Source organism: Diadema setosum, chromosome 15, assembly GCF_964275005.1.
Source record: "Diadema setosum chromosome 15, eeDiaSeto1, whole genome shotgun sequence".
Classification (NCBI taxonomy): domain Eukaryota; kingdom Metazoa; phylum Echinodermata; class Echinoidea; order Diadematoida; family Diadematidae; genus Diadema; species Diadema setosum.
In genome coordinates this window covers 31,708,130-31,732,677 of record NC_092699.1, presented here as the reverse complement: position 1 = coordinate 31,732,677, position 24,548 = coordinate 31,708,130, and the positions used below count along the sequence as shown (strand labels likewise).

The 24,548-nt window shown below is 39.9% G+C and overlaps 1 protein-coding gene across 1 annotated transcript in view; it reads left to right on the top strand.

Moving 5' to 3' along the window:
- Positions 1-3,325: 3,325 nt before the first annotated feature.
- LOC140238899 (ATP-dependent translocase ABCB1-like) overlaps positions 3,326-24,548 on the top strand; it is a 39,987-nt gene continuing 18,764 nt past the window's right edge. The window contains exons 1-8 of the mRNA XM_072318799.1: positions 3,326-3,483; positions 4,902-4,941; positions 6,141-6,416; positions 7,347-7,480; positions 9,899-9,975; positions 21,716-21,810; positions 23,399-23,523; positions 24,184-24,300. Coding sequence (XP_072174900.1) covers positions 3,326-3,483; positions 4,902-4,941; positions 6,141-6,416; positions 7,347-7,480; positions 9,899-9,975; positions 21,716-21,810; positions 23,399-23,523; positions 24,184-24,300 — 1,022 coding nt within the window. The remainder of the gene's footprint in view (positions 3,484-4,901; positions 4,942-6,140; positions 6,417-7,346; positions 7,481-9,898; positions 9,976-21,715; positions 21,811-23,398; positions 23,524-24,183; positions 24,301-24,548) is intronic.

The following is a 24,548-nucleotide window of genomic DNA, read 5'->3' as shown; positions in this document are numbered from 1 at the left end:
TAAATGAAACGGAAAAAGGGCTCCCATACATGAAATGTAATTTATGCTCTGAATTCATTGATGATAGTATAGATCATAACAACGATACAAACCACAGAAATGTGGTTTCTCATGAATAGATATTCATTGATAAAGACTTTGCCTGTGACGTGTCATCGCTTGCGTGGCGGCCATGTCGTCACTTCCAAAACAACTTTATAGGAATAACGCATGCCGCGGAGTTGTTTAGCGAGTATGCAGTGCACGAGAGGTTTCTTCTGAGCATGCGCACTCCACACGAGCCGGAGGCGAGTCAATGTGTGGAGTGTGCATGCGAAGAAGAAACCTCTAGTGCACTGCATATCGCTGAACAACGACGGGAAAATGCGTTATTCCTTTTATAAGATGGCTAAGTAATTTCAAACGCGAGGTGAATATACCTTGTATGAGAAAGAAATAATGAAATAAATCCAATATCAAAGATTTTGAAATTGTACTCAACGTTGGAAAATGGCCCAGAGTAACGTTACGCTTTCCCCGAGATTACCCCATCCCCAGCTTGTGTTGAATACTGTAAAAGTGGATATTTTCGCGTGACTAATTTTTCGCGCTTGGCCGGGTCGCGCTAGTTTCTGGTTCCGCGAAATGCGCGAAAATTTGAATACCGCGAAAATTTCAACCGTGGATTAGACAATTTGGGTGCGCGAAAATCCCACGGGCGTGCAGGGATAGACACTTTTCGCGAATGATCACGTGGTACACTTTGACCAATCAGCAAGCTGGAAATTACTTAGCCATCTTATAATGAAATACTTAGCACCCGGTTGCATCGTACTATACCATGGAGCTATGATACTACGTTCTTGTCCATCACTACGCGTATAGTTGTGTGATGCAATGCAACCGGAAACCGAGAACATGGTAGTTTGATCACGCTGACGTATCCCCACTCTTTTCTTAGGCATTCGATATGCAGGCTAGTGTAATGAGGTGTCACTCTTTACATCATCATTGTAATATTCTTTTTAGTTAAATAGTGGAAAAAAGTCTTATTTCTTGTATCCGATTCTCTCTTTATCTTTCTGTATTGATTGATGGAACTGATTGATCGAATTTACGTTATTAGCTATGTAGCTAATCCATTCATTCATTCACTCATCATAACGTTTGCATAGCATGCAAGTAGGCTCATAAAGTATGTATATTTTATGTATATTATGTCATATGTGTGTAGGTGTATATGTCTACCTTTCCACATTTATTTGAAAATATTGTTATTATCGGTGATTATTAATGAATGTATACTCACTTACAGTATAAGATTTTATTCATTCATAACTCCCGGAAAATCATAACCGATACCACTATACTGCTGGGGCCCGTTTCATAAAGCTTGACATCAGTGACAAGTTGTCATAGATGTGACAAGCTACTGAAATTCTTGCATCTGATTGGCTGAGAGCAAATTTGTCATAGAAATGTGGCAGTTGTCACTGATAACAAGTTTTATGAAACGGGCCCCAGATCGCACCAAAATGCACATGAAGGCCCTTTAATATTTCTTTACATTCTTCTGAATGGAAAATCTTTTTGAGAAATGAATTGCTGCATCATCATTGAAAAAAAAATTAACAAAGCGGATTATAACCGGCATTGGTATTTGAGACCTTTTGTGGACGGAACTGGAACGAAATTTGCTCTATAGCTGTATAATGTATTCATGCTTATATTTACTTATGATAAAACATCTATACATTTAGGTAATAGTTTGGAATAAGGTACATAAAGGGCGGATTTAACAGTCCCGTTGAACTTGATTTGAGTCGAAATTGTTTTGTCACGCTGTTTTTGCTGGGACAGTGTAGCACCTGTCTTAACTCTTTGGCTACTGAAAGTTGATGTGCCATATGCTAACTCTATGAGATGTTGATGGCGGATTATCTCGAGTGTAGTCGAAGGGTTATACTTCCTTGAATGCCATCAGTCATCACCATAGGATCTAGAAGGAATAATAGAAGCGCAGTATAAAGAGAAGCATTGCCACACTCTCTTATCTGTTTTCGTTTAGAAACATTCAATTTGTGTGATTCATACCGCGAGCTGATAGTAGTATACTGATACTCATTTACCACTTTTGTTCCCCTTCCATTGGCATGCAGTTAGAATTATAACTTCCGGAAGTTTGTGGTAGCTCAAATTAGGTCGACAGCTTAGCTGAGCAAGTTAACTTGACCCCCACATTTCATCATGGAATAGTGATATCTGATTATGAACAACGCGATGCTCTTGAACTCTCATCGCTGCAAAGTTTGTTCGTTCAATCATTAATCATGACGCAATATACACGATATGATAAGCGCAATAAGCGGCCTATACAGATAATACCATGCAGTATAGTAACCTTGAGAACCTCTCCTACACATGCGCAACGCACACCAGGAAAACTGCGAAAGTAGTTTGGAACTATTCTCCCTCTATTTGTCCCTCTATTGTTGCGGGAAGAAGTGTGTTTGTTCTTGGTGAAGACGAAGAGCGGCGAAGACGAAGAGCGGCGAAGACGAAGAGCGGCCAATGTAGAAAATTCAGGCAAAAAAAGCGTTGTACATAGATTATGCACTCAGCACATGCACTGTAGCGAATGGGCAACTTATATACAGACCAGACGGAAAGAGTATAGCCCATGAGGGTCTCAATGTTACCGCATTGACTGTGTGCTTGCATGGAACATTGTGGAGGAGCATTGTGGGATGTGCGTAAAAAATCCCGATTGAGCTGTGTTGGGTGTATATGTCCCACGCCGCCTTGAATACGTAGAAGAGAAAAGAAAAGCTGTTATCTATCTTGGGAGTATAGTCTTACGCGAACCATATATCACAGGAGGTTTTGATAGTCCGCCGTTTCGCATATAGTTCGCCCAAAAGTGCTCCTGGACAGGTCGGAAAACTCATCTGATGCTGGTCAATGACCAGCCGACTTGGGTCCGTATATCACCCCAGACCATCGATCTAACAAGGGATCGACCCACGTCTTTCCCGTTGACATCTCGTCAGACTGCTCCCAGCTCTGAAGCCCTAGTCTAAATGATTCATGAAAGAGATGTGGCACAGGCAAAATCGTGACGAAAGAAGAAGAAAACAAAAATCAGTGCCCTGTGACGTCAGCTACTCGAAAGTTCTTGTCGGATTATTCATTCAAAACTTGTGTTATAGCCCCCATCGTGTGCAAGAGCTCACATATAATTGTGAAGATTAATTGACGATCGAAGTTAACCATAATGACGTCGAATACTGTTCCACCACGTACAGAGAATACTCCGCTGCTACGCAATAAAGTGCCCCCAGTCACCATGGTCGAGGATAGCAGCGTGAACGGCGCCCCGCCCGACGTCGACTTCAAACCGACGAAGAATGGCGACTATGGAGCCGTCAACGGAAAGATCGACGATCATCCGAAGGCTGCCGCCGATAAGCCGGATGACGACGCCAGCGACAGTGATGACAAGAAGTGAGTATGATTTATTATCTCTGAAGCTTGACTGTCGGCGTTTTCACTTCCCAAATGCTAAAGTAGTGATGAAAAAAGAGAAATTATGATTATAATGACGATTGTCTTCATGATGATGATGATGATGATAATGATGATGATGATAATAATAATAATAATGATAATTTCAGTAATAATAATGATAATTTTAATGATAATAATAATGATACTAATAATGCTAATGCTAATAATGCTAATAATAATAATAATAATGATAATATTAATAATAATAATAATACTAATAATGATAATAATAAACTGATTATTCAACTAATACTGCTCTCAACCAGAGGGCCTTACAATTAATGATATTTCAGGGGTACCTGTTGCCTAATTCGTAATTGGGTAAAGTGGAAATTAGTTTTGATAAAACTGTTGTAATGCAGGTATAACCTGTCGGGTGAAGTTCGAACCCAAGATCTCCATTTCAAACCACAGAGTCTCAGTCTCTATGCCAATGCAGGCCTACATGTAGTTCCACAAGTATACCGCGGTGCCCACACATACACTTGATAACCAGTTCCGAAAGACTTTATTGCAGTAACTGTGCATAAGAAGTTGGTATTTTTTTCTATGCGGAATGCGGTGTCGAAGTTCAGAGGCTATTCCATCAGGCTTTCGCTGTCTCTCCCGCGCTTATTGTTTTGTGTATAACGATGGATGTGGGGAGAGGGAGATCGGGTTCTCCGGGGCGTGTTGTAAATTTGATTGCTACCATGGCAACGGCTAGACAATAACCAATCAGCATTGAGTACTTCGGCTCTCACCATCGAATATGCTATAGTTTTGATTATTGCAATTGGCACTTGTCCAAAATTAACTGACGACCAAGTCTTGACTTTTTCCAAAGATGAACGTGACCTTTTTTTGAAACCACCAAAGGTCATACAAATTCTTCAAAAAAAAAAAAAAAAAGCTCGTGGAAGTTTTTGCAAACATTGATTGTTATGTAAATATTCCGAGAGTTTAACTTGTGTCAATACAAATTTGAGAAAGCTGTATGGACTGAATGGAAATAGATTAAAATGATTGTATCTCCTCCCGTTTTCATTGAAACATCCATCTCCTCGGTCACCATGCTCTGAATTTAGCCAATTTTACAGCCAAGATTTCTTCTTTTTTTCGCTCGCTCTGTCACGAAACCACTCACGACACCCTCCATAACTTGCTCGAGGTTTTCTTGAGTCTTTAAAAGGACCAGACCTCGCTATTGAATGAGCGAGAGTCCAAAGTTTCTACCCTTGTTTGACAGTTAGATTGAGATGTGGAAAGATCTCGCATCGCTTTGTCACTGCATTTGTATATGATATACTTCTTTTGTTGTGTGTGTGTGACGCTTGAAAGAGTAAATATCTGTTTCCCTTTTTTTTTTCTACCAGGACCGAAGAAGAAGCTCCTAAGGTTCCACTGACACGATTGGTGAGTGCCTCGACCTAAATCTAACCACTGGGCATTAATATGATAGCGTATAATTATGAGATTCACGAAATTCCCCGAGTTTAGAAAAAAAAAAATAATCAGCATTAAGCGTGTAATGGAGTGCAACCAAACAGCAACGATGACACGACTTGAAATTGAAAACCAACACTCTTTAATACATGGGTCCAATACAAATGAGATATTAATTCTATTATGCTACCAATGAATAATGTTTTCAACTTCACAGTATAACTATTCTTGAAAAGATATCAATAACAATGACATTTTTGCATCTATAGATGCAAATAGATGCTAGTGGTATACCTATAGGATGAATGTAATCGAAATTGAATGATTCGGAGGTCACAAGCTGGGATACCAAATATGGAATTACTGTGCATCGAAGTTTTAATATACGAGAGTACACATGCTTTTGAAAGCTTTTTCAGATATTGTAGTGTTGTTTGACACTCCACAAACAAATGTGATTTTTTTTTTCTGCTGACAGCCTCTTTGGCGGCAAGTTTCGACCATTGATAAAGAAGCACGAATAATTTTTAATACGTTACACTGAAAGCCCACTATTTTTTTTTTCCTCGGTCACCATGATTTGAATTTAGCCACTTTTGCTGCCTATATATATATATATTTTTTTTTGGCTCACTCTCTCACGGAACCACTCAAAATAATGGGCTTTCAGTGTTTTCCCACCAATGTCACGCGGTGTAACTTGAAAAATCGGAAAGCTCGTCTTTCGATACGGAATGCCCGCAGACCCTGTGATGGTACAGTTCGGTTGAGATGGGGCTTGAGGTTTCCTTATTTTTTAATGACGAGTTTTTGAGGTAATGAGAAACCTCTTATGAAATATGAAAGAATATATGATTTTAAGAGGAATTCAAAGTTTCAAAGTTTATTTGATGAAGATTGCTTTTGAAATGGTTGAGATATCCAAAACAAAGCAATCCTAATAAAAGGTGGAACCCACCTTTTATTAGGATCGCTTTGTTTTTACTTTGTTTTTGGGTATCTCAGCCATTTTAAGACCAAATTTCATCAAATAAACTTTGTATTCCTCTTACAATTATTGCATTTTTTAAAAACATTTCATATGTATTTCGCAAAAAGCTAATTCTCACCTCAACCAATACTATGCCATCCCAAATCCCATCGTCCAATTATTGATATCCTAATCGCAGTTTCGCTACGCCACGTCGCTGGATGGTCTCTTCATCCTCATCGGCTCCCTGGCAGCGATCGTGCACGGTGCCGCCTGGCCCGTGCTCAACATCATCTTCGGCAACCTGATCGACGACTTCGTCCAGTTCGGCTCGAACTCCACCGTGAACGTGAGCGATATGCCCACCTTTCCCCCGGGCTACGACCCCGCCAAGGAGTTCGACGACCAGATGCAAGAGTATGCCCTGATATTTGCCTACATCGGATTCGGCGTCATGTTTTTCGGCTACTTACAGGTGAGAAGGAAACAACGCTCTGTTGAATGTGTTCATTATCAAGACTAAAGAAAAATCCTCCTCAAGTGCTCCCAAATTGAAACAAGAACAAGAACAAGAACAAGAACAACAACAACAACAACAACAACAACAACAACAACAACAACAACAACAACAAAACCAAACAAACAACCCGCAAATAAATTACTTCTCATCCTCGACAGTATGTTATCGTGACTGAGAATGCAAGAATGCAGATGAAACTCCGTTATGTCCTTGAAAAGATTTTCTATGAATTTTTTTTTTTTTTTTTTTTTTTACCATGCCCCCATACCCCCTTCCCGGTCAAAGAATTAAGCTTCTGGTCTTTTTTTCTCCGTATTTTATCCCTATCTTCCGTTGCATAAGATCCAATAATCCGATGTGAAAGCCCTATGCACCCTTTCTAGTAAATGAGTATCCCAAATCTAGATTCTGGGTTTGTTTTGCCGTTCGATGCCGATGCTTTACAAATGAGTGCAACCTTGTTCTCACCCACACGATGCCAATCTAAAGAGTTCTTCTCCCTTGAAATTCTGGCTACCAACAGACATCATTGTGGACGTTATCCTAGGAGCGGCAGACCTATCTATACATTCATAAATGATGTTAAAAATGATGCCGAGTTAAATACTTCTAGATATCTTTGCTTTTGCAAGTTCCATAAAGTGCAGCCCTCAACAGTCTTTGCTATACGGTTACAATATGTTTTATTGGCTTATACTATTCATGGCGCTCGCAGAAATGGACGTGCCAACTTTGGAGTTCTAGCAATGTTTTTTTTTTTCTTCCTTTTTCATCTGTAAAGATAAATATTATGAGAGGCTGATACTTAGAACATATCACAAAACTACACATTCAACACATAGTCATAGAAACAATTATATTCCCTGGATTACCTTGTCATTTCAGGTATCAATGTGGACGTTAGCCTGCGAGCGGCAGATCTACAAGATTCGAACCGCGTTTTTCGACGCCATCTTGCATCAAGAGATCAAGTGGTTCGACGTTCACAAGAGCGGCGAGCTGACGTCACGGCTGGCCGAGTAAGTGTGCTATTATCCTCCCTCCCCCATGTCATTTTAATTTGCCAATTGCATCGGACACATACTGAGGCTCTATTCAAATTTCCGGAGTTTATTGAGTCCTTCAGCAGACCAACAGTAAACTATAGCAATCCAATCATCCTATACTGTCGTGTGCTAGGTTTTTCGTACTGTATACACTTAAAGAGGAAATCCACCCTAGAAACAAATTAACTTCAAAAGAAAGAGAAAAACATAATCTACAAAACGATACAAAAATGACAAAATGACAAAAAAGAGGAAAATATGACATTTTGAATTTTCCATTTTTTTTCTAAAAACTTTTCTTGACGGGTCCAAATGTATATTCAAATGAGCGAGCTAATAATGTCATACCCTCACAATTTTTCATGTATGTTAAATATGAAATTTGGGAAAATTGTCATTTTCAGCTAATTCATAGTACAAGTAAAAGCATGTTCTCATGATTTCTCCTAATGTATTCTAAGTGGATTTTATAACCTGTATTGAAAAATGCATTGAATACATTCGGATGGGGGGAATAATAGGTTTTCGGGGGAAAGGAAAATACTATTCTAATGGAGGGGAGAGAGAGAGAGAGAGAGAGATTTTCCAAAGACGCGGGAATGGTACTCAAGGATGATATAATCACTGTGAACACTGACCCCATTAAGATCATTTATAAACAAAACGACAGCCTCGTGACACGCAGTTGGTAAAAATGAAATACAGGCTGTATGTCGGAGACTAGGACCTATGTCGAAAGCGCCATGTTTACCGTGGTGAGGCCATAAATGTTGCGTAATGCCTAGCAAGCTTGTCCTGTTTATCATGCTCCTTAACCCTATTCCCACCGGGGGGGGGGGGGGGGGGTCAATTTCACCTCTCTTCGACATTTCGCGCCGCGATTCCTCAACGCGCAAAGATTTTGCCGCGTCGTTTCATGACTTTTTTCTTTGAAGTGTCCCGCATATTTTGAAACCAAATTTGCGATGTCCGGGTACACCGTTCTGAAGTTACGTAATGTTTTGCGTATGCATGTCAACCCGAAAACAGCTCAAATTCACGATATCGTGTGCAAATCCAATCAAATTGTGTTTTTTGGTTGAATTGATATTAAGTAGATTATTTCAGTTTTTTACCCTTTGAAATTAATCAATTTTATTGTAGATAAGCTTAAAAAAGTGCCTGCAACAAATTTTGACCAAAAAACAATAGAAAACAAAAGGTCGAAAAGACAGTGAATTACATAAGAAATTAACTAAACAATAAAAAACAAAAGAAACTGATTTTGATTGTGCTATTTTTTTAAAGAAAATTGTTCAATGTGTCTCGAGGAACTCTTACACTAAAATTTAGCAATCATTCAGTCTTTTTAATGGAGTTATAAATAGGTGAAAATATGATTTCATGAGTAAATTTGCATAATTAATTAACTAAAAGTAGAAAATCAAAATTTTTCTTTTGTATGACTATGAAATCTTGTAGTTGACATCCGGCTCTATGTTCGGGCAAAATTTTGCGGCGATCGCGTTATCGGCGGCCGAGATCTGAAGTGGGGGGGGGGGGGGGGTCAAATTGACCCCCCCCCCCCCAGGAAAAACTTGGTCTCAAATAGCCCAGTCAAAATAGGGTTAAAGTACATAGACGTCCAGTTTGCGACGGGTTATTAGGGTCAAGTCGCACGGACTACATGTAGGCCTACTTAGAAAATTAAAGGGAACACTGCATAACATCGCATAGTGAGTTTCCTTCCACAAATATTTATATTTGATCTCCATCTGCTCAGTTAGAATTGATATCTATATAACATATTATTCTTACACAGTCATTTTTTGCAGGGAATAGAAAATCTACTACCTCTTGATTTCTTGAAAAAAAAAATCGTTATTAAAAAAAATTACAACAATAAAAAGATTAGTGGCTGGTACGTCTGGCACACATGATTATTTTAGCTGTTACTGACATCTGTTTAGAATACTACTATAGGTGTTGCTTGTGCGTCTTGTGAACAGTACTATCAAATATAAGTACTGTCCGAGAAATCAGTTACGTTTAATTCATAGCCGAATAATTAAGTAATTCATCTTTTTTTTTTCACAAGTTTAATACAAGAAGTCATTATGACAATTCCCTCACCTTTGACCCTTTGATATACGTCCTACATGAACTTCCGTTTTCCACATCTCATCTGTTGTCTATAAAGAGTTGTCTCCGTGGGTCTCTTTGCAGAAATTTCGTTTCGCGGAGCTGCCAATCTCTCCATGATTTTGAAATTGTCCCTTGCTCATTTTCCAGAGATGTATGCAACACACAAGTAGAGCAGGAGTAGCAGTGAAATCCTCCATGAATATTCATGACATGATTGATTGCATAATGGTTCTCCATTGTGTCGTCTTCTCTTCCCTGCCCATTCAGCGACATGGAGAGAGTGAAGGAAGGACTCGGGGACAAGATTGCCATCAGCTTGCAATACACAGCCCTCTTTTTATCTGGTAAGTCAAATGTACATATTAATTTCAACTCAGGGTACACCTTTATAGATAGGCAGTGATCTCTAAACCCGTTCCATATTGAATTCTGAAATCCCAATAGAGCTGACACACAGGCCACCAGGTTACAGTAAGAGGTTGAGGAGGTATCTGGATAACTCATTGGCTCATTCACGCTGTACGCGAGAGTGAAGCCACCACGCCGCCATCTTTATAGACTCATACAAGTCACACTCTATATGGGGACTTGTACGCATTTTCTAGCAGAGACTATCACCAAGATCCCGTGATGTCGTGAGTGTATCTTGCGATGTGCGTGGTAAGATGGCGGTGCTGTGGCTTCAAAGCGATTGGCCCATGAGATATCCAGGGATTAGCTCATAATGTCGGAGCGCGCGCTCTTTCTCCCGCTCATTGATGCTGACAGTCAATGGGCCACTGAACGAACAAACTAAGTACTGAGGAGCAGCTCCTGAGAAGATGGATTCTTGTAGGTGGTGGGAAAAGCGCTGTCATCTGCGGGACGCAGCTCCGAAGAAACCAGTGCAATTTCTGTTACCGAGGAACCCATGACTTCTCCATTGGCTCGGAACAGTGCATGGTGTATTTGTTTTATATTTACCTATCGATAGTAAAATTTCTTGAAATAAATAATGTTTCTGTATTGCAACGCAGACGATGAGTGTATCGCGGTGGTCTATTAGGCCGATGCCAATAGCACATTGCACACGCCATAGATGGAAAAAAGAATGAACCATCGTATCGGTAACGCATATTTTCTTCATTAAATCTTTGTTTTCAACATTATCAGCATCATAGCAACATTATGTTCCGTAACTTTATGGTGTCATGTTGGTCAGTCGTCAAAAAAGATGTCATTAACGAGGGATATACTGACAAATACATAGGGCCTACCATCGATAGTAATGATTATCATCTTCAATATTCTCGTCACGTGATCACACTTTAGATAGTCTCTTGCATTAGTAGGGTCACACAAGGGTTATTACGCCGGGAACACTGCCTATTGTCACCATTATACCACCAAATTAATGACGGGATGCCGGGTTGCGTCCAGGACGAATAGTCAATGTGAAGGAATGTTAAAAGTCCTGTTTACCTTTGGGAGCAGTGATTTGAAAAATGTTCAAGATATCACTTAACATATCACTATACATAATGTGTAGGTCAGTTGTATCACAAAATATCCTTCCATATAAAGTTTTTGCAATAAATCCTAAAATATAAGGAGATATCAATATTTTCTCATTAAACCATAACTGTAGACGGTATAGTCTGGAAGCATTTTTATTATAAACTAACAGTCATTGTTCACATTTTGTATATTTAATGATCCTTATCGTCGATTATACTGGTTCAAATTTTTATATTGGTGGTTTCTATCCCTAACTCACATTTTCAAACTATTTTGAAGCACTAATGCTTGGTTTTGTTTCATCTGCAAATGGTAAATTATGCCTTTAATGATACAAGAATAAGAATGAGACGGTGGGCTTGTGTGGTGTGTATGCTATTCCTCCTCCGGGAAGCTGTTATGGGACAGGCCGTGTTTATGCTACAGCAGTCAGTTCCTGTCATAAATCAGGAGCAACCAGATCATTAGTGGGCCAAAAAGGCGAGGTATATGTTGAGACAGTGGAAAGGGCGAGCTGCCGCGGGATGCCCGGCAAAGCGCCTCATTTCAGCGTTTACATGCAAATATCATTTTGAAATACGACCGGTCTCGCTTCGGCGCGTATATGCTTCAATCACGTGGTCCCAAGACGGCTTGACAAGTACACCTTAAAATCGGTATTTATTATAGGATTAACTTTCTTCCTTTGTTTTGTTAATGTTTTTTTAATTACATCGTATTGATGACTTGGGAAGCGAAATAGGACATGGCGACTTAGACGAGGCTATCGGTGATAAAGATAATGGTTGCTAATGGCAACTCAAATGGCGAAAGTAAGTTTCTATGTCTGCTACACACCGGTGAAAGCGGTCTGTTCAGAATTCTAACATACCACGTAGAATCTAGTTACCTCCTTGGTAAAATCCAGAATCTTTACACATTTACCTCGCCTTTGCCCTCCTCAATATAAAGAAGGAGAAAAAAAACAAAAAACAAACAAAAAACGAACGCCACAAATCAATATTCCTGGTTCTCCCGTTAAAACCGTGTGATACATAGCGGCATCCCAACGGAGCTGTAAAATGGCGACGTTCAGCACATGACGTGTTTGCTCACCCCCTTCACTTGAATTGAGTCATGATCAGCAGCAGCAACAACATCAACAACATCAAAGCCTTGGGAATAGCTTTGTGACCTCTACCGGCGTGACTTGTAGGAGCATACTATTTACACATGCTTAGCGCCAAACAAAATGTTTAAAAAAGGCGCGGGCTGATGGCTATAGTTTTTCGAATTCCTTCCATTCTGGTCTGTTTACCCCTGGCGACCTCACGTCTGACACACGTCGGAACCTTTTTGTATGACTATTTAGGCCCTACTTCAGTGCTTCCTTTTTGGACGATGCTTTCCTTTCGTCTCACCGTCTCTACTTATTTTATCTAGCACTAGCACTAGCACAGTGGTTGGTTGTCTTTTTTACATTTCTCATTGGCTAATTGCTTTAGATTCAACATTGTGACGCGTGGTTTACTGACCTCGCTTTGCTGAACGCCGCTCACAGCAACCATATTTGGATAATAGCCGTGTTCACGTCACACATCTTATTGATCTGCGTGAAATCGTTCGATTGTCAGAAGTAGATTTTCCAAATCTAACGCATAGCCCTCCGCCGCTGGGTCAGCCACCACTTGCGGATTATTACATACATAATTATATAGTATAAAATCACTGTTCTGACAAAAATCAGAGACTTTTATCTCAAGGTGAATCATTGTTCAAAGTTTGTGCCGAGAGGGATATTATGATTAAAGTGATGTACATGTAGTGGATATCGATAAGTATACCAAGTAAAAAATACTATTCGTAAAAACGTAACAATTTAGTGCGTATTATAGATTGTGAGTATTTCGATCTCTTGTGTATCACAATCATGTATTATGTAACTTTCTGATCATTCATTTTTAAAGAGAGTGTAAAAACTATCATAACTTTTCAAGTTCATGATGCTGTCTATAAGGTTACCTATGTGGGGCTGAAATTAGAGATAGATAAACCATTCTAACAGCATGATAGAAAAAAAAATATGTAAGAAACAGAGTTGAAAAACAGACAGCACTGAAACAGAACTGTACTTAGGAGTGAGACATGTCACACGTAATATTTGTCGTCATGTTCCCAATCTATGTCTGGAAGTGGCTAACGGCTTTCCCAATTGCTTTGTTTATATTTCGGCTAAACACGCCCATTATAATAAAAAGGCACGAAGGATGTACGCCGTTGCCCGGCATTTCGCCTCTAGTAATGGTAATAGGTTGTGCACGTGACGTTTACCGCTCTTTGATCCTCAATGATGTCATCGGGAGGCGGGGCGCATAATTGGATTCAAAGGAATAATGAAGAGAACATAGAGCATTCTCTACCCCCCCCCCCCCCCACCCCGACAAGTTGCGCAACGTGTCTGCAATCCATATGGGGCATGTAACTCTTATCACGTAAACGTGGTCAGACAGGGAGAATTAATGACGGAGCTATTCAAATAAGGTGATTTTTATCGACAAAGACAATTATGAAGCTCCATGAGACAATGTAGAAAATATGCAACGGAAATGTTCACCTGTCTCATTTTTATAATGCGAATCAACCTGATCGCAGATAGTAAATGCGTTGATTGTGTTGTTGCTGTCGTTTGGAGAGCATGGGTCCAAAGTTCCAACATTCATGTTGAGTCTTTCTGTTTGGTGGTGTACTTCTCGTTCCTCCTTTCGATAGTATCGCTTTTTCTTCATGTGCAGTGAAGACGAGGAGGAAGAAGAAATGTAGCTCTTTCTACCTTTGATCATTTTGGTTCTTGATTATAGTTAGAAGACCTCCAGGAACATGCAACAGTGGAGTATCACAGTAAAATGTACAACAGATTATGAACGCAGGTGTAGGCCTATACTACTTATGATGTTATGAAGTAAATAAAAAAAACAACAACCCACAAACAGACATACATGTATAATCACATCTAGCATGCGTATGTAAATTCATTAAAATTGAATTGAAAGTAATGTGTGCGTTTGAATGATACCTCAATGATTTAAGAGATGTAACATGTGTTCTAGGCCTCCTTTGACTGAACAGAGCATAATATTCAAATTCAGTCCGATTCCAATATGAATATTGCACCGGCTGCGTATCAACCATTCGCATAGCCCCTTTCTTAAAATACTTGCTCTATGGTAAAGGGCGGAGCTCTGCCCCTAGCGCATGCGGCATTAAATTATCGAGAAACCATATTAAGTATCAGAGAAATCTTCGCCAGAGACATGCAGGTATGATTACTATGAATATGAATGGCGAACGCGGGTGCATGACCTTATATGGTGAGAAGTATAGCCTCGCTACTGTCGTGTTTACTCTGTTGTGTGTGCCAGGGTGTAATGTGTGTGCTACAATGGTTGTATAATATATCATATTTTGTATGGGTATAGGTGTGAAATTTTGTGAGAACGTGGACGTGTGTGTGTGTGTGTGTGTGTGTGTGTGTGTGTGTCGGAGGGGGGTATTCAATGATCTAATCACTCATATGTCATATAAAAGAACAAAAGGAAGACAATTTCAAATCGAGATCATTGTCGTTGTTTTGATTATTTATGCGGCATTTCGTATTACAACTCCACGACATGTTTGAAAGCACATCAAGTACGGGTATATATAGGTATTGTAAGGCTGTGCAGTACAAAGTCCTCTGGTGCTGAGTATTTTGGTCAACCTAGCAGAGCGTGCAAAACATCTGTCATCATTATGCACTGGTACTCTATGCGTTGTGTCAAAGTGGTTGTATACGAACGCGAACAATACCAATTCTATTACGTAATACTCGTATAAGTCTTCAGAGGTTAGCATTTCCCAGGTGTTTAAGGCAGTGAAGTCACATAATGAAATTCAAAGTAGGTAAAAATTCCAGGCAGTCCCAGTTGGCTATAAATACCCGTGTCAGTGAGGAGTAAGCATCTTTTTCAAGTGTGACGGCAGTGAATTATACCAGGGAGGTGAGACACCTCCGTGATTATACATCTCGAACTCCAATGTCTAGTGATCAGGAAGACGACGCTACCTCTCAGCCCCCATCCCCGCGGGGAGATCAGGGCATGGAAGGCCGCCTTGAAGCTCAGCTAGAGAGACCGAGATACTCTCCCGCTTCATGGATAGGGCGGCGGCACACCGTGGTAATGACAAACGGCATGCGAGCCATGCCAGCTGGTGCAGGAGAGCTTCTCCTCCCGGCGATTAGTCCGGACATGCGAGCCATGTCCGCGGGGACAGGGGCGCTGCCCCGCCCATCGAAGACTTCAGCGAGCTAGCCATCCCCATCGGCAGCTCAACAGACGACGATATTCTCATATCAGCCTCCTTCCTGGCAAAACTGATTGCGTTGCCCTGTATGGGTGGCCTTGACTCTGCCCTTGTGGTTATGGTCATTTTGACAACCGAATTGATCCGGATGCCATGTCCTTACAGCCAAACTCTTTCAAAGCCTGGTACCAAATTTGATTTTAACTTAAATTCTGATCTCATTTGGGCCAAATTTAAAAATTGGCTGATTTGCTAATGAAGGCAGTCACACTGCCCATATCAGAGGGTAAGTGCTCTATAAAATCGCGAAGCAAATGCTCAATTGCCATCGAATGCCCAAGCAGTTCTCACACCAAAAATCGAGAGCAAAATTCGGGCGATCCTCCTTCACGAGGCCTTGGGTCTTGTGAGCTCCCAACTTCTACAACAAAATGTAGTGAAGGGACTTCTACCACATAGATAAATCCTTTCTGAAATTCACATATCATGCACGGATAATCATCCATGCAATTGACACAACGAGAATTGTAACAACTCATGTCACCATCGATGGCCTGACACTCCCGGGCTTTGCTTATCGTATGATCCGAGCATGCACCATCGAGGTATCTTAAAACCCCTTCTCAACCCTTCTCAGCAACACTTGCGCAGCAAGTCGATTCCACTTGGTAGAAAGTTGTTCAGAAAGACATCTGAGAGAAATTGACAAGTGTCACATAAGCGGTACATCGTGTGTCATGAATGTCTCTACGCAAGCCAGCAAAAAAAAAAAAAAAAAAGAAAAAAAAAAGGGATGAGTACTGTCCAAGACCGCTCAGTGCTGGAAATCTCAAGCTTTCCAAAGATAACTGGTCAAAATAATTCCCGAGCCTTGGATATTGGCCACAATATTTGGCTATGAAGCCAATAATTTCATTTCAACCCCATACCAATAAATTTTTCCTCTACAAAGTGTACATTCTACCGAGGAGGAAAAGGCAACCCATGAAGAATTGTCTCCGAACATTCTCGCAAAGCAAGCTATTAGAGAGATTCCTCACATGGAGTATCAACTCTATTCTAGCGCTACCAAAGACCGGCGGTCTAAGTCCAATCATAAATCTGAAAAACTTGAACAAATTTGTAAGATACGAACACTTCAGAGTGGAACAGTTTCGCTTGATTACGGCCTTAATTTTGCCCCTCCAAAGGGTGCATATTTATCCGTATCCGTTCACCTTGTTCATCAAGCATAGTCTTTCGAATGGAAATACTAAGTAGTATTTTCACTGCATTCCTTCAGTGCCTTCCATCTGGCCTTAATTTGACCCCACAGAATTCCCTTAAAGTTATGAAACCTGTCTTTGCCTCGGTGAATAGTGGCATTACAACAATCACCTATTTCGATGATATCCATATTCTTTCTCACACCAGAGAAGAGTGTCTTGACAAAGCCAATGATCAACTTGTCACCCTTAAAGAGTTTCAGTAAGGATTTCGACAAATCCAGTTTCAACCCAAAGCACGTCGAGACCTTCCTTGGTTCTCATATTAATTCCCAGCAAATGATTTTCAGTTTTTTCCTCAGAACAAGCTTGACAAGGTTACTGCCCTTGGAAATTCAATCTTGTATGGCAACGAAACCAAATTTCGGGATTCTAATGCCTTCCACAAAGAAATTTACATTCTCGTCACTTAGGACTAGAAAAAATAAATCAACTAATGCTCTGCGGAAAGCAGAAGATGACATCGACACGAAGTTTGGTGTCGTTATCTAGTCATGCGATACAAAACATTCTTTGGTGGTGGCTGTCTCGCAAGACAAAGAATTACTTTCCACCTTCATTAGCATGATAATTTCAAGCGATGCTTGCATCCCAGTATGGAGAGTAGTTAATTCTGAACAATGACAATTCCTTTGCTCAGAGAGTCTGGAGTGCCAAACAGAATTCCCCGCATAGCAATGTGTGTGAACCTCTTGCAATTCAGAACGATCTTGAAGCCCTGTGTGGCTCGTGTACAAAAAATGTGCTTATTCATAATTCGGTCAGACATTTCTACAGCTAGTAGCATACCTGACCCGAACGAATTCACGGCCAACATTGGAATTGGTGTCTAGCAATTGGATATCAGCTTCACATTCAACGGATGTAGATAATTCTTAAGTTTTCTGCTGTCTCGCAGAGACATGAACAACTAATTACTATTTTACATGTTTTTCACCACACAATCCACAAACTCTACATATGGATTAGCAACTTTCCTCATGTCAAATGGAAGCCAAGTTTTATTGCCCTGAATTTTGATGCCTTTTTCCTTACCCTAGAACGTTTTCAGTCCTCTACAAGCTTCAACTGAACAAGGTGACCTGAGCAATCCTCACTGCCCCAATGGCGGCGGCAGCCATGGGCCTCATTATCGCTCAAAATGCGAATAGCCCCACCTCTGTTACTCCTAGAGAAAATTCTTGCCCCACACCCTCACCCACCGACGAGCCTCCAGCTCACACTAGCCGCCTGCATGGGTGCTCTCTGCTAGCGATGACAAGTGGCAGACACATCGCAGCATATTGCAAAGCTCCTCTCATCGTCATGGCGAGACAATACCAATAAACAAAACAAATGAGGGTGCTTGAAGACAGTAGCAATGTCTGTATTCTGAACAATCTTGTGATCCTTTTTAACCCGTCTACAGAACACGTTGTCAACATCTAAGCCTATAGCATAGCTTTTCAACAAAGCCCACCCCACGATTAACTCATAGACCTGCTCGGTCTTCCATACTACCTGAAACCGAGAGCTATGACATAGGCAAACAGCCCCTATAGTCAGAACTTATGAAGGGCGTATCTAACTCCGACCCTCGCAAGCCTAAATACAACAACATTGGGGATGTTTCAATTGTTTTGAATCACTTTTTATCGTTTCAAGATACCTATGAACTATAGACTCCTTCAGTGCCTTGAGCCAAAAACAATTTTCCTAGCTCGTTTCGGCAAAACGTACACAAATGCTGAGACATCTAGTTCTTATGACATTACCGGAAGATGATGCCACGTTTGCACATTAGAGATATGGAAGGTATATCTCTAACCAGGTAATTAAAGTGCCTTCTTTTACCTCCAACCCTAAAACTCTGTGTTCCGATCAACTCTTCATGAGTATATTAAATGCACAGAACATCTCCAACGAGCAAGTTCAGAAAGCAAACTCATAATTCCTCCGAAACATCCCAACAAATCGGTGACGACAAGCATCTTGGAGCGGAGGCTGAAAGCCAGTCCCTCGCAGCTGCTTGTATAAACACTTAAAATATAACTAATATACTGTCACTAGCTGTACGTGTACAGGGTGACTGTTGCATACAATTAGGTATGAATGTATTGTTGCTATGGGAACATGTACCGAGTTTGATCTGTCTTCGAGATCAGTATGAAAGGGTACCACAGGACGTACATACCTCGTGCTCATATACATAAGGACTTGGGAGCACAGTCATCCCGCGTTCATCCCAGACTCTGGTCTGGTAAGACATCCACGGATGCTAATATGAAAGTGGTATCACATTCTCAGCTCATAGCTACAGAAGCGCCGCAACTTCTAAACTTTCGCGCATGAAGCATAAAGGTCATAATGAAATCTTGTCCACAACTGACTGGACGAACGCTGGTACATTTTGAACCTTCTACCTTCTAACAATTGATTCCACATTAGTTCAACAATTCTCAGTTCTACTGAGTTAGAAAGATACATGTAAATTGTGATAGTATGTGTATATACCTGTATATTAGTATCTCAGTTAAGAACAATGTCATAATACGAGTCAGATAAGACACAAGACCATAAATCACGTTACGTTGTGCATTGGAAAATGGCGACACATTATTCGGCCACTCGTTTAGGAGATTCGGTCCACCAAACTGATGAATTTAAACTCTAATATCAACCCAAAATGCAATGGACTTGCCTCTAATTATTGCTGCAATATTACTATGCCGAGTATGAACTGGTTAATGTCTAATTCTTCCTTCAAATGTACATGAATATTAAGGAACATGATTAGGATTATGTCTTGATCGGAAAATCGGTACAAGAGGTCCATTGTATTTGATTAACTTGTCTGTGCGCTATCATGCTTAATCCTGCTCCAGTTAAAGCACGCAAGGTATCAAAATGATATCATACTCAAAACCTATGCCTTGCACCTTATACTAGTAGGTTCTCAAGCAAACTTTGCTCGAGTTCTTCTCTTGTTTGCGACAATGTGTGTCACCATCGATAGATATTCTCTATGCATGAGGAGTCATGACCAAAGTTTCAACCTTGTTGTGAAAACTGTCCATCATCCTTCTTGTCCTCTTGCCCTCACTCATGCCACTAGACTGACTTCTGTACGGAACTTTGAACATGCTAACCTCTGAAGACTTATACGAGTATTACGTAATAGAATTCCTAAATTATACAAGTAATAAGAAGTATAATTAGAATTCTATTAGTAATAATGAAGTATAAGTCGAAGAGGTTCCCACCCAGCATCTCATTTGATCGATACTCTTCAGTTCTAAACCCTCCCTTTACAACACTGAACAGAAGTCAAAACTGGTGGGCCCTTATACTGTATACTGATGTTTTGCTTAATTGCTTGACTTGAGATGTCCATACGTATAAGAATGCTCCGTGCCTTTGGAACAGCAATGATTGTGCTTTACTTATTGCTTGTCTGTATGATGAGAAGGACCAGTGAGCTAATTGTCTGCATTGCACCCAATACTGCATGGTGTTGCTGGTCTGTCTATTTAGAGCCGTATTCTCTTTGAAAAGATGCTTACTCCTCACTGACACGGGTATTTATAGCCAACTGGGACTGCCTGGAATTTTTACCTACTTTGAATTTCATTATGTGACTTCACTGCCTTAAACACCTGGGAAATGCTAACCTCTTCGACTTATACTTCATTATTACTAATAGAATTCTAATTATACTTCTTATTACTTGTATAATTTAGGAATTATTGTTGTCTCTGCGTATCACCAGTAAAATTCGTTTCTTGCCACATGGTCTGGTTATGCACCATGCAACAAAGAAATAGTCATTTCAGGAGTTAAAAAAGAACCTTTGCAACTATTCCTTATACATGCTGAAAACAACAAGCAAAGGATGTTCCAAAAATGTATATAAAATGAAGAAAGATGGAGCGCATGTGTAATATAAGGGTAAGATATAATTTACCTCTCAGGACCAACCAACTGAGCTTAGAAACTCATTTGGCCTTGATCCTTGATACTGAAAAGGTTTGTCTCTATTTTCCCAGCTGCGCAAGTTGCCTCCCATTCGCCGATAGAGGTCTCACTCCTCTTATTTTGCAAAGAAATAATAATAATTATAATAATAATATTAATGATGATGATGATGATGATGATGATAATAATAACAATGATAATGATAATGATAATAATAATAATAATAATAATAATAATAATAATAATGATAATAATAACAATAATAATAATAATAATAATAATAATAATAATAATAATAATAATAATAATAATAATAATAATAATCATATTTGATGGTAGTGATTACATTAACATTGTTATTATTGCCATGATGGATGATGATAATAATGGTGATTATGATGATAATGGCGATGCTGAAAATGATGAGCATCATCACTATTATTACCACCACCACCATCATCATCATCATCATCATCATCATCATCATCATCATCATCATCGTCATTATGAAAGTCAAGAACAGTTCGGTGTGAAATTGTTGGCCAAAATGTCATGATAATGAGGTAAAAACTTTTCAAATACAATATTTTGACTTATCTTGGTGGACCCTGCTGGTTTTGTTATGACCTTCTCACCGACAGCATTTTTTACTTCATTACACTTTTATCTCCGACATCTTATTTTCTGATAGTTTACCTCGGGTTTTTTTTTCAACATCTTCACCTTTGACTGACATTGACTACCGCTACCACATCGATCGCTTACAATATTTTACTTGGTAGCAAATTTTCGAGATTCCGTGATTTCTATCGAGGCTAATATACATAAAAAGTTATTTCTTATAACTTAAATCTTGCGCGAGGCCTATACTCGACGGAGTTGTGAACATGTACAGTTGTAGATCATGTAAACTGAATTAACAGTAATTAGGTGCATGTTTTATAAAAACACGTGAATTGTATAGCTCATCTTTTAGCGGTCTTATTCTAGAGAATTAGTATCAATTCATATGACTGCATTGGTGGACTGATTTTCTTCTTCTCCATAGGGTTCGGGATTGCATTCTGGAAGAGCTGGGAGTTGACGCTCGTACTCATCGCTCTGACGCCCTTGCTCGCAGTTGCCGGTGGTTTCATGTCTTACGTAAGTTCCGTCGCACTTCCAGTCAGCTTGCTCCCTCCCTCACCTTACGTATTGTGCATTGGTCAGACATAAATCTCTATGCGCAAGAGCAGTGAAATTTATGATTATGGTCAAGGAAGGGTTATTAGGTCATCAACCCTTAGAAGCTGTCAAAGCTTCTGCGTGCTGTTATTTCATATCTGTCCAACAAACCTTATTGCATGTCTTGGCAAAAATTCAAAGAAGGAGTACAATCACCGAAGCAAATACTTTATATTTCAAATGTATAGATATTTGTATTGTGTTATATAATTTATATACACAATGTATATCAATATGAATGTATACAGTTGTGTGTATTTACGTAATTATCCGTTTTTCTTCATTATATGAAACAATGGGTGCAAATCATGAATCAAAATCATGAATCTAAATTTTAGGTCTTTCAGCCTTTCGTAATAAAATTGAATACAGGATACACTATCATGAAAAATTGCGACTCGGTTTTTCGAATGTGACGTTCAATGATGTCCATGGTAAATGTGATTGAGAATGAGCAGAGAGTATACAAGGATCAATTGCTTTAAAATTGTGAGCTGCCTACGTCGTTTTATCTTTGCTGGGAACCCAGTGGTAAAGGGACAAGGGTCTTAAGTCTGCAACATGTGGATTATTGGATTCGAATCCTGTACGGCGAATTCATCGCCCCCACAGAGCAGTTTTTATCCACTGAGCCCCTCTTAACCCAGATAATGGAATGGTGCCTGACAAGGTTGTGCTAGTAATAACAAACAAACAGACAAACACACACACACACGCACGCACACACACGCCCACACACACACACACACATACACACACAAACAAACAAACAAACAAACAAGCAAAAACATGAAAGGGGACCTCGGGGGAACAATCCTTCCACTGGGAACGTTAACCTGGTTAAGTGAGATGGTTGAGTAAAGGAGACATCCGGATGATTTTCAGACTTTAACATTTGAACAACTATAAATCACATGTTATTTTGTAGTTATACTGAGTACAGAGTTTCAGAATTTATACTGACTGGGATGAGGAATACGGTTTTAAAAATTTAGAACAAATTGCAATGAAAAAGGATGACGACATGTCAGCCTCACCATAAGAATGCATGAATTGGGGCTCAAGGAAGGATAACAAAAGAAGAAGGCGTGCATAGATTCTACACAGGTGAACTTGTTAAGCAAACGGTATTGTAATAGAATTACACTGCTACATTTCTGAAATGTGTGAGGCCTATGTCATCAACATCGTTCAGTTGTCTTTCTGTTGCTCTGTACAGTAGGCCCTATTCTTGATAGCCCCTCCCCCCACCCCCACCCCCCAAAAAAACCAAAACAAACAAACAACAACAACAACAACACACAACAACAACAACAAACAAACCAAACAAACATCGTTCAGTGTAATTTGTTTAGGATATTTTAGAGTGTTGGTTTCTCTGCACAAGGACCACAATAAATTCCACAGATCTATACATGGACCTGTCGATTTATTTACTACAAGATGTGAAATTTTGAAAATTGTCTGGAATGCCCCTTTGATATGTAATTATCACCGTGCTGTGTAGGTCCTGACCACGTACGCCAAGCAGGAGCAGGAAGCGTACGCGGGTGCTGGCAGCGTGGCTGAGGAGGTGTTATCGTGCGTGAGGACCGTCATCGCCTTTGGCGGAGAGCGAAAGGAAGTCAAACGGTTAGAAAATCTTTCTCTCACTTTTCCCCACTTTGCTTCTTCCGTTTTTTGTTTGTCTTTCTGTTTCTCTGTACAGTTGGCCCCATTCTTGATACCCCCAAAATATGTCTACCTATTTCAGCGTCAACCGAGACAATTTTATATTGTCTTTCAATTTCAATCCATGTACGCATGCATGTACATGTATAATGAATCTCTTTTCGTATATCTGTATGTGCGTATTATAATTGTATGTGTGAAGTGTATATATATATATATGTATATATATATACGTGTATTTATGATATATATATAATTATATAATATCAAATTGTGTAAATTCTGATTCAGCCAGGTAACGTTCAATAAAGGTACAAAATTAAATAAATTAATCTGGACTTACTGTTTTAATTCCGAGAACGATTTCACGTCCGATCCTGGACGCTTTCAGCTCGTCTGAGCTGATGAAGCGTCTAGGATCGGACGTGAAACCGTTCTCGGAATTAAAACAGTAAGTCCAGATGAATTGATTTAATTTTGTACCTTTATATGTATATATACTTATGTATGTTTGCAGGTATATTTTTATTTCGATACGTTATGTCTCTGCATCTGGTTTTCTATCTTACTGTCTGTCTATCTGTTCTTCCGTCTGTCAATGTACTTCTTGGCCATCAACAGATACGAGAAGGAGCTGAGGGTGGCGAGAGACGTCGGGGTCAAGAAAGGGGTGACGACTGGTGTGGGTATGGGACTGACCATGTTCATCATGTTCGGCTCTTACGCCCTAGCTTTCTGGTAAGCGTGCCGGCAAGAAAGCGTCATTAGCGCGTCACCGATGTTCCGCGCTGAGTGTGGTTCATGTATGTGATGTTGGTGGTGAGATGGTGGTGGTGATAATGATGATGATGATGATGGTGATGATGATGATGGTGATGATGATGTTGGTGGTGATGGTGGTGTGATGGTGATGGTGGTGATATAGTGATGGTGAAGATGATTGTGGTGACGGTGTGCTGAAGTCAATGGTTTGCTGATGGTGTGTT